Source organism: Mus caroli, chromosome 12 (genome assembly GCF_900094665.2).
Source record: "Mus caroli chromosome 12, CAROLI_EIJ_v1.1, whole genome shotgun sequence".
Lineage (NCBI taxonomy): Eukaryota > Metazoa > Chordata > Mammalia > Rodentia > Muridae > Mus > Mus caroli.
This window is the reverse complement of record NC_034581.1, coordinates 79,614,522-79,631,556: the sequence shown is the minus strand read 5'-3', so window position 1 is coordinate 79,631,556 and position 17,035 is coordinate 79,614,522. Positions and strand designations below refer to the sequence as shown.

Here is a 17,035-nt window from a genome sequence, read left to right as displayed (position 1 = left end):
CAGTCAGTCCATCCTCCTACAGTCAGTCCATCCTCCTACAGTCCATCTGGCCCATGTAGTGTTTTCTTTCTATCTTCTTTTTTTTGGGGTCGGGGGAGGCTTGGTTTGTTTGTTTGTTTGTTTGTGTATTTGTCTTTCAAGGCAAGGTTTCTCTGTGTAAGAGTCTTGGCTTTTGTGGAACTTGCACTGGCCTCGGACTTAAGAGATTTGCTTGCCTCTGCCTCCCAGTCGATGGGATCAAAGGTGTTGTGCCACCCACCCCCGCCTGGCTTCCCTTGATTTAATGATAGTAATTCTGACTGCAGTGAGATGGAATCTCACAGGAGGTTTATTTCTCACTTTCTGATGGCTATATATGTATGTATATGTATGTATATATGTATATATGTATGTATATGTATGTATGTATATGTATGTATATATGTATGTATATGTATGTATATATGTATGTATATGTATATATATGTATATATGCCATTGATGCTTCTTTTGAGAATTGTCTGTTCATCTACTGGTCGGCACTTTTGTCTTTCTCTCTCTCTCTCTGTGTATGTGTGTGTGTGTGTCACTTTAGCTCTTTATATATCTAAATGTTAGCCTCTTGTATTACTGGCAGAGGTCTTCCCTCACACTGTAGGCTCCCTTCCCTCGGCTGTAGTCTCTCTGGCTATGCATTTACTTTTTCAGTTCACGTCCTCACATTTCCTAATCGTTGGGGTTGTTTCTATTCACTGAGGATGGTTTTACATGCTAAAAGGGCAAGGACAGCAGAACAGCCAATTCATGCCTGTTTTCCTTTTGGCTTTTTAGGAATTAATTCGAGAACAAGTGGAGGTAAGCTTTTCTCTTATTTGGGAGTGTCACACGGACGTGTCACACACAAGGCTTCATTCATTTCCCTTTTACTAATTCTGTAGCTGCTCCAGACCACAGGAAGTATCCAAGGGACACTGCCACTGACTGTCCAGAAGGTGTTGGCCTCCCAGGCCTGCCATGGTAAGAGCTTGCGCGTAGCTGGAGTCTGGGGAGCCGAGCATTGGCAGGGTACAGTGATTGTATAGGAGACAAGCGCTCCTTTCTCTTCACCTGCTACAGGGTGTAGTATAGGTCAAGAGGCTGATGCTACCTTAATTTTCAAAAATTACTTTTTGAAAGTAGAACACTACTAGAACTGGGGTAGAAACTGACTAAGAAAGTAGAGGGGTGGGCCTTAAGGGAGGTGTCCTGAGTGAGGCCAGAGTGAGCCTGGGGCTCATCACAGCGTGAGGAGCAGCCTTGGCAGGGCCACAAAGGCCAGACTAAATTCCTCTCATGAGGAGCAGCCAAGAGTACCAAGAAATTAGGCTGGAAATAAAGACCAGACGCTTAGAAGGTTCTAGTGAGACCTTTAGAGCTGATACAGGGCCCAGGTCTAGTGAAGGGTCGTGAGCAGGGGATTTGATTCGTAGAGGACATGGCATTGCTGGACTCAAATTAGGGACGTGGCCACTGCGGAGCTGCCTGCAACTGTTCTGGGACCCACTGTCACCCCCACTTTATTCCTCTCCTTTCAAGCTTCTCACCCCTGCCTCTCCAAGCTTAGTCTGCACCCTGCAAATATCCCAGTGTCCTTTGCCCCTTTATTCTGTTTCCAGCCCTGCACCATCACTGTCTTCAGAGTCTGAGTCTGTCTACATTGCCCTTCTCCTTACCTCCCTGTGAGCCCTCTGCCTAGTCTTCACCCCGTCCAGCTCCTGCTCCAGCAACTATTCCCTTAGCACCTCCAAAATTTTTGGTAATTGTTTTGGTTTGCTTCAGGCAGGGTCTTGCTTTGTACCCCAGGCTGTCCTAGAACTGCTAACATAGAATAATAAGCCGACCTCTAACTTGTAGCAATCCTCCTGCTTCAGCCTCCCACAGCTGGGACTACAGGTGTTAGCCACCACACCCAGCCAGGGAGATCTTTCTAAAACATGTTTCTAAGCATGTCATTCTTCCATCTGATGTACACATTGCCATTTACGAATGCTCTTGGTATAAAAGTATTTTATGTATTTATTTTTTACATTTTTGTCTGTTTCTTTGAGATAAAGTTTCTGGTCTCTTAAAGTTTCAGCCCAGGCTGGTCTCTTAACTTAGTATGTAACAGAGGATAATCTTAAACTCTGATCCTCCGCCCTCTCTACCTCCAAAGTGCTGGGTCACAGGCATCTCCTACCATCCCTAGCAAAGCCAGAGCCTGTGGCTCACCAGGACTGGGCATAGCCCTGCCTGCTGTTTGGGTTTCAGCAGTCACACTGCATGGTGTGCTACAGTTCCAACCTCTTCTTTGTCTTGTCCCTCCTGTGTCTCGACACTCACACTGGCCTTTCCTCAGTCCAACATGCCTTTGTGTTCCTTCTCCAAGGAAAAAAATCATGAAATCTCCTCTTTTCCTCCTCTTCCTTCTCCTTCTCCTTTTTCTTCTTTTTCTTCTTCTTCTTCTTCTTCTTCTTCTTCTTCTTCTTCTTCTTCTTCTTCTTTTTTTTTTTTTTTTTTTTTTTTTTTTTTTGGTTTTTCAAGACAGGGTTTCTCTGTGTGTCTCTGGCTGTCCTAGAACTTGCTTTGTAGACCAGACTGTCCTCAGACTCAGAGATCTGCCTGCTTCGGTCCTCTTAACTCAGTGTCTCAGCTGAAATAGTTTAGCAAGAGAGCATTCCCTGGCCTGAGCTAGGCTGGTTTGGTGTTGCATGTTCTCGGCCTAGGGTTCATAGCACTGGTGACTGAGCTTGCTCTGTAATGATTTGTCCTGTGTGATCTTACCTGTTGGAGCTCCGTGAAGGTAGAGAGGGCCATTCGCTGTCTGTAAAGGCTCCTAACGCACAGCAGACATTTAGTTAATACTTATTGACTGAGGGAATTGATCTTAGAATAAAGTCCTGTTCTAACAGGTGATGATTTAAACCAGGAAGATTGTTACTGAAATCAAGAAAAAGGGAAAACAAAACAGACACTATAAGAAAACAGTTTGCTGGGCTGGAGAGATGGCTCAGCAGTTAAGAACACTGACTGCTCTTCCGAAGGTCCCGAGTTCAAATTCCGGCAATCACGTGGTGGCTCACAACGATTTGTAATAGGATCCGATGCCCTCTTCTGGTATGTCTGAAGACAGCAACAGTGTACGCATACATAAAATAAATAAATCAATCTTTAAAAAAAAAAAAAGAAAACAGTTTGCTTTTGAACCTTCATGGACAGAAGGAAACTACTTAAAACTCCACATACTTTTCCTAAGTAGGCAAATACTGCCCTATGTCTTTGAGAAAGCCCCCAAAGCAAGAGGGCTCCACCCCTCCAGAACACAGGGACAAACCATGCTAGGAAGCTGAGATAGGAGGGCAGTCCTGAAGACTGAGGCTTTCCCATAACCTCAGGTGCCAGTCGCAAGCAGTATAAAGGCCAGACTAAAGGAGTCTAAGAAATCCATGACTGTGTCCAGGTTCTCCGTTCTGGCACAGGTTGACACCAATCTTCACTGTGCACTGTAACTTTTTGGTGTCTCTTTCATTAGGGGCTATTAAGTTTAATGATCGTCTGAGCCTAGAAGAGAGCTGCCGCCTCATCGAAGCTCTGTCCTTGTCCCAGCTGCCATTTCAGTGTGCTCATGGGAGACCTTCAATGCTGCCCTTAGCTGACCTGGACCACTTGGAGCAGGAAAAACAGGTACAGTCCTACCTTGTTCTAGTTTACTTCCTGTTGCTATGATAAAATCAACCAAAATACACTTGGAGGCCGAGGGGGTGTGTGGAGGGGGGAGGGAGGGCCAATTTGGCTCATGCATCACAATTATACTGCAGGAACGGAAGCAGAGACCCATGAGAGGTGCTGGTCACAGGTTCACTCAGCCCGGCTCTTACAGTGCCCAGGACCAACTGCCCAGGAGTGGCACCACCCACAATGGGCTGGACCCTCCCACACCAATTACTAATCAAGAAAATGCCCTATAGACTTGCCTACAGCCAAACTGACGTAGGCATTTTCTTAAATGAAGTTCCCCTCTTTTCCCCAGTGGCTATAGCTTATATAAAGTCGACAAAAACAACAACAAGCAGCATAGACCTATAGAATCAGGAAGAAGCGAAGTTTATCTTTTCTTTCTTTCAGCTTCTGCTATCTGATTGTAATCCATCTTTATCCTCTCCAAACAGGAGAGTTTTGTTGAAAAGCGTGCACTGGAAGTTTTATTTAAGGCCATCCACTTGGTCTTTCAGTTCACATTTGAAATGGAGCTTAGACTAAAGTGTCAGCTTATCTCCATGATGGCCTCCTGGTGTTTGAGCTTCCCATGTGTACATGTATCTTGAATATCATGTATCCTGCACATCAGTTGCCTGCCAGCTCCAAGTTTCATGAGTCCTGAAGGTAGAAATGTCTCGAGCCCACAGCTGTCAGAACATAGCCGGCATCCAGTCCCTTGCGAGTGTGTGCCCTCAGCTGGAGCTGGCTCTCTCAGAGGATCTCCCTGCTTTCTCGTCAGCCACGGAAGGAAGCAGCCTTCGGAGATCTCCTGTGCCGTGGCTCTGATCTGTGCCCAAGCAACACGTGAACAGTGATGTGGCTGACTCAGGGTCTGCGCGGAGTCCTTACACTGAGAACACTTTCTGTTCTTGTTACAATCTGGTCTTCTTTTCTTTTATGTGTAAGGGTGTTTTTTTCTTCATGTATGTTTGAGCACCATGTGTGTATACAGTGCCTGTGGAGCCTAGAAGAGGGTGTTAGATCCACTCTGGAGTTACAGATGCTTGTGAACCGCCATATGGGTGTTGGTAATTACACCCAGGTGCTCTGGAAGAACAGTTTGTATTCTTAACCTCTGAGCCGTCTCTGCAGCCTCTGTTCACATCTGAAAGGAAACAGAAATGGCTGTGCACAGGGTACTGTGTTGCTGCTTTCCAGAATCCTTTCTTTTGCTTCTCTTTCTTGCTAATGGCTGTAAAGTCTTTCCTTGCATGGAGATTTCATATACTGTTTGTTTCCTGACTTATCCAGTTAATCTTACTACACTAAAATTCTTTTAAGGGATTGGAAAAAATGGCTCAGTGGTTAAGAGCAGTGGCTGCTCTTCCAGAGGATCCAGGTTTGATTTGCAGCTTCATGTGACACTCAGAGCTGTCAGCAACTCCACTTTCAAGAGACCTGATGCCTTCTTCTGAATTCTGCAGGCATAGGCATGTACATACATACATGCAGGCTAAACAGTCCCACTACCCCTCCACAAAAACCCACCTCTTTGAAAAATCCCTATCCCCATCACTGAGGAGATAAGAATTTGACTTTCAGTTTAATTCTGAGGGATGCTGTCATCTTTTTCTGAGTCCAGGAAGGAGAAATTTAAACACATTTGGAGAGCCATTCTTTGAAATACTTAAAAAAAAAAAAAATTGGTAACTATAGTTATTCTCTTTCTTCTCATAGGTTAAACCCAATCTTGCTAAACTCCGCAAAATGGTTCATGCCTGGCATCTCTTTGGAAAAACAGAGCAGAACCTGCAGCAGCCCATACCTCCTTGTGAGCCCCCATGAGAAGAGAATTATGGAGTGTAAGGAGACAAGGGGGTGCTGTGCGTCCTGAGCAGGTTGGCCGGCCCTGAGAGGGCTGGCACATCAGTCTCCCAGAGCAGATGGAGCAGGCACGTGCACTCAAGCCTAAGGGAAGTTTATTTCTTTGCATCCATGCACACAGGAGTTTGCCATATAATACCCATCTTTTGTAAACTGATTTAGTGATAAAATGTAATGATTTTGTAATTGGTGAGTTGGCTTATGTTTGAGGGGTGCAGCTATTGTTTTTGAGCAGTTTTCCCCAGCCTCTCAGTTTACATTATGTGAGGATGCTAAGCCCTAAGCGCTGGTCTGCTGTCCTCTGAGCCCCTGGCTCCGCCCCTCCCCATCAATCTCTCTTTTGCATTTGTCTCCTTCGCTTTACACCCCTGCTTCTTCACATTGTGCATTACAGACGTATGGTGTTTCTCTGCTCATTATAAAAATATTTCCTGCCAGGCAGTGGTGGCGCACACCTTTAGTCCCAGTACTTGGGAGGCAGAGGCAGGTGGATTTCTGAGTTCAAGGTCAGTCTGGTCTGCAAAGTGACAGGACAGCCACAGGGCTACACAGAGAAACCCTGTCTCGAAAAACCAAAAAAAAAAAAAAAAAAAAAAAGCAATAAATAAAATTCCTGATGTCTTCCAGAGCGACTTTAAATTATATTAGGGATTAAAAGTTATTTATAGCTGGGTGTGGTGACATATGCCTATAATCCTAGTACCTGGGAGGCTGAGACAAGTCCGTGACAGGCCACCATTTGCCTAGGCTGGATAGATAGCAAGACCCTGACTCAAATAAGTAAACTATAGACAGAGAGACACAAAGACAGAATAGAGAAAGTTTGAAAAGAATTTTTTAATTCTCTTGGTAACCTGGCTGTCCTGGAACTGGAACTCAGAGATCCCCCTTTTCTTCCTCCCGAGTGCTGGGATTAAAGGTGTGTGCCACCACTGCCTGGCAAGAAAAATTACAACCTTATCCCTGGTTTTTTGATAGTCTTACTGTTTTTTTTAAAACCAGAGGTGAATGCTTCTATTCTGGACTAATAAAACACTAAAAAATAATGGGTTTGTTTTTGAAAATGAATTTGTACTTTATAAAATGCTTCTGTGAAATTATTATATCAAAATGCATCATTTATTTCATCCTAACCACACGTGCTCCACACTGGTTTTGCAGGAGGTGAGGGTGGTGTGGGTCCTTTCCTCATCGAATGCTGGCTTTATTACATCATGCCTGTGGCCTTAGATGTCACTTGGGACCGGGACTGATGGTTCCGAAGATGCTTGTTCCGCCTCCTTTAATTTGTATTCTCCCTGCTTCTCCCATGATGTACGGTTAATCCTGCTCAGACGACTGAAGGACCGTGGGGAAGGCTGGTAGTTCTTACTGCAAGGTTTCCCTCTGCTGTATAATTAACCAGGCGCCAGGAGGGAGGGGTGCCCACAGCAGCTCTTCCTGACATCCTGCTCACGGTGGCCTCGCCATCAGTGAAAGAATTCTATATTTTTTAGTGCAGAAAAGAAATGTGTACTCATAGGGAACAGTGTGTTTGGCAGCGGTCTTGGAGGGTATCGGAGGGATGGAAGTAACGCCTGTGTGAGCCTGGGCCCCAGGGCAGGTGGAGGGGAACCAGCACTAGGTTCCTGCTGGTGCCGATGGCTTTATCACTGGAGCCCTGAAGAATGGGCCCTGCTGTCTAAGGCAGGCCTTTGTCTCAGAGCTGTTACAAGTGAGTGCTTCATGCTCTCAGAGCATCTTGTCTATGTTCAGTGCGGAGATGTGGCCCAGGGCCTCTGCAGCATTGTCCCAGATCAGTGAGGAGGAGAAGGGGTTGGGGGGACAGAGTCTCCTGTAGCCCAGGCTGTCCAGTAACTCAGACATACTGAGGATGCCCGTTGAACTCCAGCTTGTAATTGTCTTCACTTCTCAAGGCATGCATGGTGACTCACCATGAATCACTGCCACGCTTGCCCTACCAAGAATTTGAAAAAAAAATCCTTTTATGTCAGCCCAGTTCTCAGGATTTCAAATGAGTGATAGCACTTCTTAACCGAGTGTCAGGAGGCTTTCAGAAGGGTCGCTTCTGTGTTACTGCCAACTCCTGTTTTCCCAAGAGGAGCAGAGAATCAGAAAATGTTTTCCGTGAATTATGTCTTCCTGGCTAGCCTGAGAAGCTAGGAGATAATTATCTTCTTTTAATAATTTATAAGCTCATTTGCATTCATAGCATAAAAACAACTTATTAGCCAAAAATATCTAATAGATTACCTTTATTGCCTATTAGGGTTTTATATTGTCCTTTTTTAACTCAAGGACCATAAGAACAAAGACACACCACTTAATTTTCTAATATATGCTCGTAATTTTTTAGACATTTGTTTATGTGCGTGTCTCTGTCTGTGTACACACATGGGCCCTGATGTGTGTGGAAGCCAGACAATGACCTGTGGGAGTAGATACTCTTCTTCTACTGTCCAGGCTTTTGGGAGGCGGAGGGCCAGCTCTCCCTGGCCCACACCACCTGTGCCTCAGATGAGTCATGGGGCCAGCTCTCCCATGTTCACACCCTTGGGCTTGCTTGCCTACATCCCTGCCACCAGGTGAGGTACAGAGACAGCTCTCTAAGTACTTCAGCCAGTGTGGGGTGGGGCCAGCTCTGCATAGCCCTTAGACACTGTTTTAGTCAGGGTTTCTATTCCTGCACAAACATCATGACCAAGAAGCAAGTTGGGGAGGAAAGGGTTTATTCGGCTTACACTTCCATACTGCTGTTCATCACCAAGGAAGTCAGGACTGGAACTCAAGCAGGAAGCAGGAGCTGATGCAGAGGCCATGGAGGGATGTTCTTTACTGGCTTGCCTCCCCTGGCTTGCTCAGCCTACTCTCTTATAGAACCCAAGACTACCAGCCCAGGGATGGTCCCACCCACAAGGGGCCTTTCCCCCTTGATCACTAATTGAGAAAATGCCTTACAGTTGGATCTCATGGAGGCATTTCCTCAACTGAAGCTCCTTTCTCTGTGATAACTCCAGCTGTGTCAAGTTGACACACAAAACCAGCCAGTACAGACACCAACATGATTCCCAGCTTGGCCCAGATCCCATGGTCTGTCTGCCCAGACCAGGGACATCCACTTGGCCTGTAGTGATAATGTGAGCCATGGACAATCAGCACAGTTCCCTGTTGCTCCATGGCCGCAGGCCCAGACATGGCCCTCGGTGGCAACCTGAGCTCGTGGTACTTCATGGCTTCAGGTGGCAGGGTATTCACAACAGGCTGTTCCTCTCCACCCACTTGTCTCTAGTCCTGCCTCTCTGGACTTGGAGTACTCAAACCACCTGCTTCTCTTTCTCTCTCATCTCTCTACCACATACTCGCACATCATAGAGGCTCCCGCTGTGACCAGGTGGCAGGTGGGCCTCTGGGTGTCCTCCTCACGCCCCTGTGGGTTGCTCATTTTGAAATGGATATTCTGGCTCCTGGTTGTCAATATCCCTTGACATTTTTTACTTTCACACCTCTATATAAATATACACCTCTAATATATATAATACACACCTTTAAATAAATAAATTCCAGATAGAGGATTCAAAACACCAGCACCTTGGCTCAGGATATTATCCAGGACTCCATCTTTGGCCACTGGGCCATTGACTACAGGGTGACCTAGGCTGTGCTGGTGTCTTTGGGAGCCAGACCACCCAGTGCTGCCTCACCCACCCATGTAATATATTTTTAAAGATTTATTATTTTTGTGTATATATGTGTGAGCATATGTGTACCACCTATGTGTAATTACCTACAGAGGCCACAAGAAGGCATAGCATGCAATGGAACTGATGTCAAAGGTCACTGTGAGCCACCATGTGAGTGCTGGGGACAGAACCTGGGTCCTCTGCAAGAACTGTAAGCACGTAACTACTGAGCCATCTCTCTAGTTCCCTGTCTGATTTTATTAGATTAAATAAATTAAAATCATTTTGGTTTATGGGATTTATTAATTTGTCAACTTAGTGGTTCAACTCTATGAAATTTTGTTGGTAAAAATTATGAGATGTGAAATGTCACCATTCTTGAGAGTTCCATTTTGGCAATGTTCATCAAAATATATTGAGAAACAAAGATGCATCTGGTGCCTCTGACTTCAGGAGGCTTAGCTTTCACCAGGGAGAGGGGTAAGGAAACTGAGGACAGACTATGGATCACTGAATTTCAGCTGGCACTTTGTCACTGGGCTGAAAGGAGATAGCAACATTACTGTGAGGTTTAAGACTGTGGGTGGGAGGACCTAGAGAGATTGCTCAGAGTGGAAGAGCACATATTCTTGTCAAAGACCTGGGGTTGATGAGCAACATCCACCTGATGGCTCACAGCCATCTGTAAGTCCAGCTCCGGAGTATCAGACCCTCATCTTGACCTTCTAAGGTACCAGGCACACACATGGTGCATAGACATATATGCAGGCAAAACATTCATGCACATAAAATAAAAAATTTAAACTCCTTGCCCCCTGCACCCAGAAACAAAAACACTCTGTTTAGTAACAGGAACTAGCACCAGAAAAGCCAGGGCCAAGGCAGAGAGTAAGCGAAATGTGGGGGAGGGGACCAGCCCCACCAGGACTGCCAGGGAGCTGGTGACAGGAGAATGGAGAGCTTCGAGCCATCCGGGTTAGGGGCAGCCCAGACAGAAAAGCAAGGCAGAGCAGGACCAAAATATTAGAATCGGGGCCTGAGGGGCCACACCAGGTGGGAGCAGATTCGGTTCAGCAGTTCCCAGAAGCCCTGGCGGCCAAGCCTCAAGTGGGAGCCTGGCATGCTCATCTGGAGAAGAGCCATTCTGACACGAAACCGAGAGTGCTGGTCCTGCATCCCATTAAAGCCCAGGAGTGGGGCTGGGGAGAAAAAAGGCCAGTTTCATAAAACAAACAAACAAAAAAACCAGTGTCCAGGCCTGGGTCCCATATAGAAGCTTAACAGGGTGTATTTGCCTGTAATTCAGTTGGTTTAAGGTGAGTTGGGAGGTGGAGACAGGAGAAGTCCCTGGAAGGGAATCACAGGCCAAATTACCCTAGAGTTTACAGCACGGGAACATACAAGATCTTTCCTGCCTCAAATGAGGGAATACATGTCGGACACCTGATGTGTCCTCTGTGCATTCAGCAGGGTACAAAGATGCCTTCACACACATGTCACACAAACATACACATACACAAACGTAATTCTTTAAGGGAATGGTGCTACACACCTGTAATCCCAGAATGTGGCAGGCTGAGGCAGGAGGATCAAGATTTACAAAGAAACGGTTATAAACCACAACGAAACACACATCATTAGGCTTACAGAGAGAACCAGACAGTGTGTCTGCCACTGTGCTTTGCCACTCATAGACTGTGAGACAGCTAAAAGGTGGGGCCAGGATGAGAGGGAAAGAAGGAAGTCTAGAGAGACTGAAATTGTAGCTATTCTGCACCAGATAAGGATACACCAGGCTGTATCCTTACTCCTCTTCCTCTGGTCGCTGGCCCATCATTAAAAAAGTGGGTTGTGCCCATTGCCTCAGAAGGTGCAGTCAAAGGTCATCCTGTGGCCCGGAGCTGTCGCAAACCTTCAGAGCACTTCTCCCTATGCCCATTCCTTGATGTTTCCTCCTCCTCCTCTTCCATCACCTCTGATAAAGACATCCTGACTAAAACTGGGAGTGGCTTACCTTACCAGTTGAATGCTGAGCAGAAAGCTAGATCCAACAGCAATCCGAGTTCAGCCAGCCTCTCCTGAGGTTACCCTTAAAACTCATTAGTGCTTATTTCAAGAGCAAAGAGTGGCAGCTAGTGACTCAGAGGCAGTGTGGAGCCAGCTACTACTATTTATCCTTTGATTTGGCTTGCATTTAAAAAACTCGTTTAGATTTATCATGTTATTTTATGTGTATGGGTGTTTTGCTTGTATGTGTCTGTGCACCAGATGTATGTCTAGTGCCCTCGGGTCAGTGACCACAGAGGACAAAAGAAGGCATGAGATCCCCTGGGACTGGAGTTACAGACAGCTGTGAACCACTGTGTGTGGTGCTGAGAACCCAATCCAGGTCCTCTGCAAGAGCCTAAGTACTGAGCTATCTCATCCAGCCCCTGGTTGGCATTTTTGTTTGGTTGTTTGATTACAAGGTCTCTCTCTGTGTGCAGTCCTGGCTGCCTCAGAGCTCACTGGAGACCAGGCTGGCCTCCAACTCACGGAGATCCTGCTGTCTCTGCCTCCAGATTAAAAGGCATGGGTCACCACACCTAGCCTGGTTTGCAGTTTTGAGACAAAGTTTCACTCTGTAAGTGGCTCAGACTGCCTCAAAGTTGGAATCTTCCTGCCTCGGCTGCTTAAGTGTTGGGATTACCAGGGTGGGCTCTGTGCCCTGCTTCCTTCTCTTAACCAGCTTTGTGACCTTGCTCCTTAGCCTGCGGACTTCTACAGATTATGAATTTTAGGGATCTGATCAGGTTTTCACTTAGTTCAGCACAAGCTAGCTTCTTTTCCAGGCAGACTTGATTCTAAATGCAGTCAGCGTGCCTAGGGGAGAAAACCAGTCAGGAGTCTCCCTGGCACAGCAATTACTGGAAACATCTAATCTGTGGCACCTTTGTTGTGAGTGACACACAGATGGGAGTTCTTATTAATAACTATGTAGCTGCTGCAGTGTCCTGGCCCAGCTGCTTGGTGATGGAGCTTGGTGGCAGAACGCTTGCCTCCCACGTACAAAGCCTTGAGTTCTGGTCCCAGTTCTGCACACAATGATGTACAGAGAAGGACCAGATACAAAAGACTTGCAAGCCCCATTTCAAAAGACTTCTTTTAGGGTAACTTAGGTGCATATCCACTGATGCAGAATTTATTTATTTTTTTTGTAAACTGTGTATGTGTGTGTACATGCACACACATGCACACACATGTAGAAGGTAGAGACCAACTTGTGGAAGTCCATTTTATCCATCCTTTATCCTTTATACCAGGATTGGCAGTGAGTTCGCTTCTCCAGCTGAGTCACTGAACCCACCCTAACATGAGGAGTTTCTGAGAGGTCAAGTAGACGGTATAGAGCCTTTTGAATTTTGTCACTACATGTTAGTTTTCATGGCTGAGTGGGCCTGATGGACCAAGTTGTATATATGAAAGATTAACATTGCTATAGAGTTCAGTAGTACAGCCAGTGCCAGGCAGCTTTTGTTATTCAAAGACTAATGCAAGTTTTCGGTTTTTAAAAATGGTTTTGAAACATATTTGTGAAACCCAGTCTGAGTACCAGCATTTCTCTGAGGATCACTTTACATCACACTTGCTTTTTTTTTTTTTTTTTTGTTGAGAGTATGTTTTCAGACTTCTGAAGCTAAATTAGGAGTTTCTGTTCCTTATTCGAGTTCCAAGAATTATGCCTTTCCTGCCCTCTGCCCAACTTGGAAGATAGAGACCGTGGGAACAAGTGTCTTTACAAACTGCATTCATTATCTGGCAGGTTATTTGGTGTGTTCGAGAAGACATCTGCAGCCATGGCTCTTGTTTCTATAATTCTGTCCAAGCATAAAGTTTTTTTTTGTTTTGTTTTTTTTGTTTGTTTTTTTTCTGGGTCCTGCCTGCAGGACAGTATTGTGAGGTAGGCCTGGCAAGGCTGCGGGTTGCAAGTCTTTGGTCGTGACCCTGTCGGTGAGTGCCGCTTCTCTTCCTGGCCTTAGCCAATCCTTGAACAGGAAAAGGAGGAGAAGGGGTAGGTTGGCTTAAGTGACTTAAGTTGTAGAGTCCACAGCGGCATCCTGCCCTTCTCTTCTGGGCTCGAAGACAGCTTCTGTCTCACGCTCATCCGTCTCAGTTGTGCCTGGAAAGACACTGGTGCTAATTTTAGACAGAGACTGGGATGCACAAAAAGTGTCGTGGCAAGCCAGAAACAAATTTCGAGGCCCCGACTTGCTGCTGTGCTTAATCCAAACCACACAATTGTACCCAAGTGAGTTGCTGTTTTCAGAGACAATGGCTTGTAATTGGCAGACACGCACCACTTCCTGAGAAAGCACAGCATCTTCTAGGCAGGAAATAATTAGAAGTCTGAGTGAGTCAGGCAGGCTCTTAGACCCTTCAGGTCAACCCTCTGTGATCTATGACCATCTGCAAAGCAGAGATCTCTCATGTTGCTATCCACCTCAATGCCTTTCCCTTATAACTTACTTTCAACCAGTTTACTGAAATGTGGCTATCAAACTACCCCTCCAAATCACTCAGTGCTTTGGGGTTAAATGTGAGGATTCCCAAGCTCCTTCCCTTCATCCAGACTCTGCCTCAAGAGATGGAGATCTCAAGGGGAAGTCAGTTTGAGCAGTGGGTCCTAACACACACGATTTATCCCAAGGCACTTTGTCAAAACTCCATTGGAAAGCACTACGCGGACAACTGGGGGTCTATAGCTTGCTACCACTGCTGTTCTTCCAACTTTTAACTCTGCATTCATGGGTGATGCTTGAGTGGACTAAGGGTCACGTTACATACTGCTTGTGTGTCCTCTCAGCACCAGCCACCCTGACTCATGGAACAGAATGCGGACTTCCTTACAAATACCTCCCCCACTCTAACTGGTAATTCGAGCATGCCTTTGACAGGTGGCCTGTCAATCCCAACCGAATGGAGTTATGTTATCCAGCTGTAGCTAACTACAACCATTTGGAAGGCCGCTGTGCTTGCCCTGGGCCACCACCAGTCACTTGAGAAGCTGCACACCTGTCATTTGGGAATGTGGGTCAGAAGCCCGAATTTGGAAAGTGCCCCTCTAGCTTTTTTAATATGGAGAACTAATGCAAATTCAAGGCTGGGAAAACCAACCAAGATGCTTTCAACTGCTGTCCAGCTGCTGCAGGAGGAACTTCACCTGCAGCCTGCACAGCGTTGCTGCATAAATACCATATTTACTTTATCTTCTTGCTGTTGCCAAACACAGGCTGTGACGGAGCTACCCTGATAGTTTACTGTGTCCCTGGGTTCCTTCGAGTAATTCTGCAAGTGCAGGCTCCTAGCTGCCTGTCCGACTAATCAGTCCTCAGCCTCGTCAGAAGAGGAAGCTTTAAACGGTTCCCTTCTTCCCGAAATCTGATGCGGCAGAGTCTAGAAGTAGACCCCAAGGTGGTGTATTTTAAGCTCCATGAGGCTCGTCTTTTTTTTTTTTTTTTCTTTTTAAAGATTTATTTCATGTACAGGGTCTTCAGACACACCAGAAAAGGGCATCAGATCCCATTACAGATGGATGTGAGTCACCATGTGGTTGCTAGGATTTGAACTCAGGACCTCTAGAAGAACAGTCAGTGTTTTTAACCACTGAGCCATCTCTCTAGCCTGAGGCTCAAGTCTTAAAGCCATTACTGTAGATACCAAAAAGTTGTTTGGGGCCCTTTCCAGTTAGTTATACAAGGAAACTGCTTTTATTTTTTACTTGTTTTAGGCTTCCCTCTCTGACCACAGCCTCTATGCAGACAGAGAAGGGGCCACTCTGACACTTCAGTCCATTCAGCGCTCAGAACAATAAACGAACTTGGGGAAGTTTCCAGTAGCTTTTATTGGCACAGCCTAGGAAAAGGTCTGGAAGGCATTTCTGAGCAAACACCAACCCGGCAAAGTAGTCATGGCATGTCTAGCACACTACTGAGCCAGAAGGTTGAAGTTCCTGAAGCAAACACAGCCTGGTCACACACAAAGTGGCTCCAAAATCCCCAGGTAAGCGAGCCCTGCTGCTCAGCTAAGCCCGGAAGGCAGGAGCAGTCCTGGACACACTCATCACTGGAGATGAGCAGGAAGGCAGGCGACACTGAGGGCTCAGGCTGGCCTCCCACTGTAGCAGCAATGCTGTGTCTCCACTCCACTCTGAGTCTAAGCTGGTTCCGCATAGGGCAGGCCATGTCAGAGGACGTGGTCATCAGGATGGTAGAGCTCGCTCATCAGGCGGTAGATGTAGGATGGTGCGTTCCCGCCAATGTTGGAGATAAAGAGGGTAATGAGGTCGGGGGGCACGTAGTCAAACACAGGACAGTGGACACTGACCTTCTCCAGAATGTCTCCTGCAAGACAATCACATGCTAGGGGTAAACTGAGGATCCAGCTCTATCGTCGCAGAGTGTGAGTTCAATAATGCTAGACAGTTGTGGCAGAGTTCAAACTGGGAGATGTGGCTTCAACTTGTGATTCTCACGTTAACGTTTTCCAGTGGCTGAGTCGGGTAGACGGCCAGTGAGAAGATAGCCAGAGACACTGCCTCAAACCAGAACAAACTATGCCAGTTAAACCAACCTCTCTCATGTCTTTTCATGACACGTAAAATTCAAACCTGGGACTGGAGCAATGACTCACTGGCTAAGGTACTAGCTGCTCTTCCAGAGGACCTGGGTTTGATTTCTACCACCACATAGCAGCTCACAACCAGATCCAACGGATCCAATGCCCCTTTCCAGTTCTGAAGCCACCAGCCTTGCATGTGGTACACAGACAGACATGCAGGTTTAACACAGAGTTTTAAAAAAAAAAGTTTGGCTTTTTATATTCAAAGTCAAAATTGCAACCTTCCACCAAGCACACTAGGTCTACTGTGACCCACTCTCTCCGTGCTCCGAACAGTCCAGCCACGTGACCAGCTTTCCCCAGTTGGCATACCACACGCATTTCATGCCCTTCAGTCCCTGGAAAACTTTCCCAAATCCTCACACAGAGCCCACTAACTTAGGACTCCAGCGATGCTATCCGATCAGGACCTGTCACAAGTCTTAGGTAAATCCCGTCACCACCTCCCTTTCTTCCTAACACACCCGGGACCCCACACTTTCCTGCCTGCTGTCTACAGCGTATGTCTGTGGAAAGAGGGGATTACTGCCTCTTTACTTTATTCCCCGCACCACGTGCAGTGAGGCAGAACAGGCATTTCTCCTTCCCTTTAGTTTTCTAAGACAGTGTCTCATCATGTAGCTCTGCTTGGCCTGGAATTCGCTATGTAGATGGACTAGGATGGCCTTGAATTGTGATGACCTCAGCGCCCCACTAAGTGCTGGGATTATGGGAGCCACCACACCTGGCTTCAAAACTATTTAAATAAAAGGATAAGTTAGTCAACTTCTAAGAAGAATCAGGATAACAGACACAGCGTTCTGTTCTTACGAGGTGTGTGCATCCAGCTGGACTGCTCCAGGCCGTGGGCTCACGGAACTGAGCTTCTGCCTTCAGATGAGGCCAGAGAAGCACAGCTCCTTCCCGTCCCTCCCCAAGCACAGGGGCATCTGGGCTACAGGTGAGCTTCCAAGTACAAGTGCTTCAGAGCTTGCTGCTTTGAGCAGCCAAGTCACCAACTGACTCCTTACAGCCACACAGGAAATCAAGGGAACCCCCCCACACACACACACACACTCACACACACACTCACACACACACACACACACACACTCACACACACACTCACACACACACAC

The 17,035-nt window shown here is 46.5% G+C and overlaps 2 protein-coding genes across 5 annotated transcripts in view; one reads left to right on the top strand and one right to left on the bottom strand.

The window, feature by feature from the left end:
• Window positions 1-6,680, top strand: part of Mlh3 (mutL homolog 3) — a 36,497-nt gene extending 29,817 nt beyond the window's left edge. For 2 of the 4 annotated variants that reach the window (XM_021179401.2, XM_029484848.1), the window contains exons 9-12: window positions 811-834; window positions 918-996; window positions 3,530-3,681; window positions 5,434-6,680. In XM_021179401.2, the coding sequence (XP_021035060.1) occupies window positions 811-834; window positions 918-996; window positions 3,530-3,681; window positions 5,434-5,541 (363 nt within the window). In that variant the 3' untranslated portion in view covers window positions 5,542-6,680. Of the gene's footprint in view, window positions 1-810; window positions 835-917; window positions 997-2,909; window positions 2,971-3,529; window positions 3,682-5,433 lie in introns of those variants that run through there. The other 2 variants (XM_021179400.2, XM_021179402.2) reach the window with 2 other exon arrangements.
• Window positions 6,681-15,122: 8,442 nt separating this feature from the next.
• Eif2b2 (eukaryotic translation initiation factor 2B subunit beta) overlaps window positions 15,123-17,035 on the bottom strand; it is a 7,593-nt gene continuing 5,680 nt past the window's right edge. Inside the window, exon 8 of the mRNA XM_021178966.1 lies at window positions 15,123-15,640. Within this exon, the coding sequence (XP_021034625.1) occupies window positions 15,483-15,640 (158 nt within the window). The 3' untranslated portion in view covers window positions 15,123-15,482. The remainder of the gene's footprint in view (window positions 15,641-17,035) is intronic.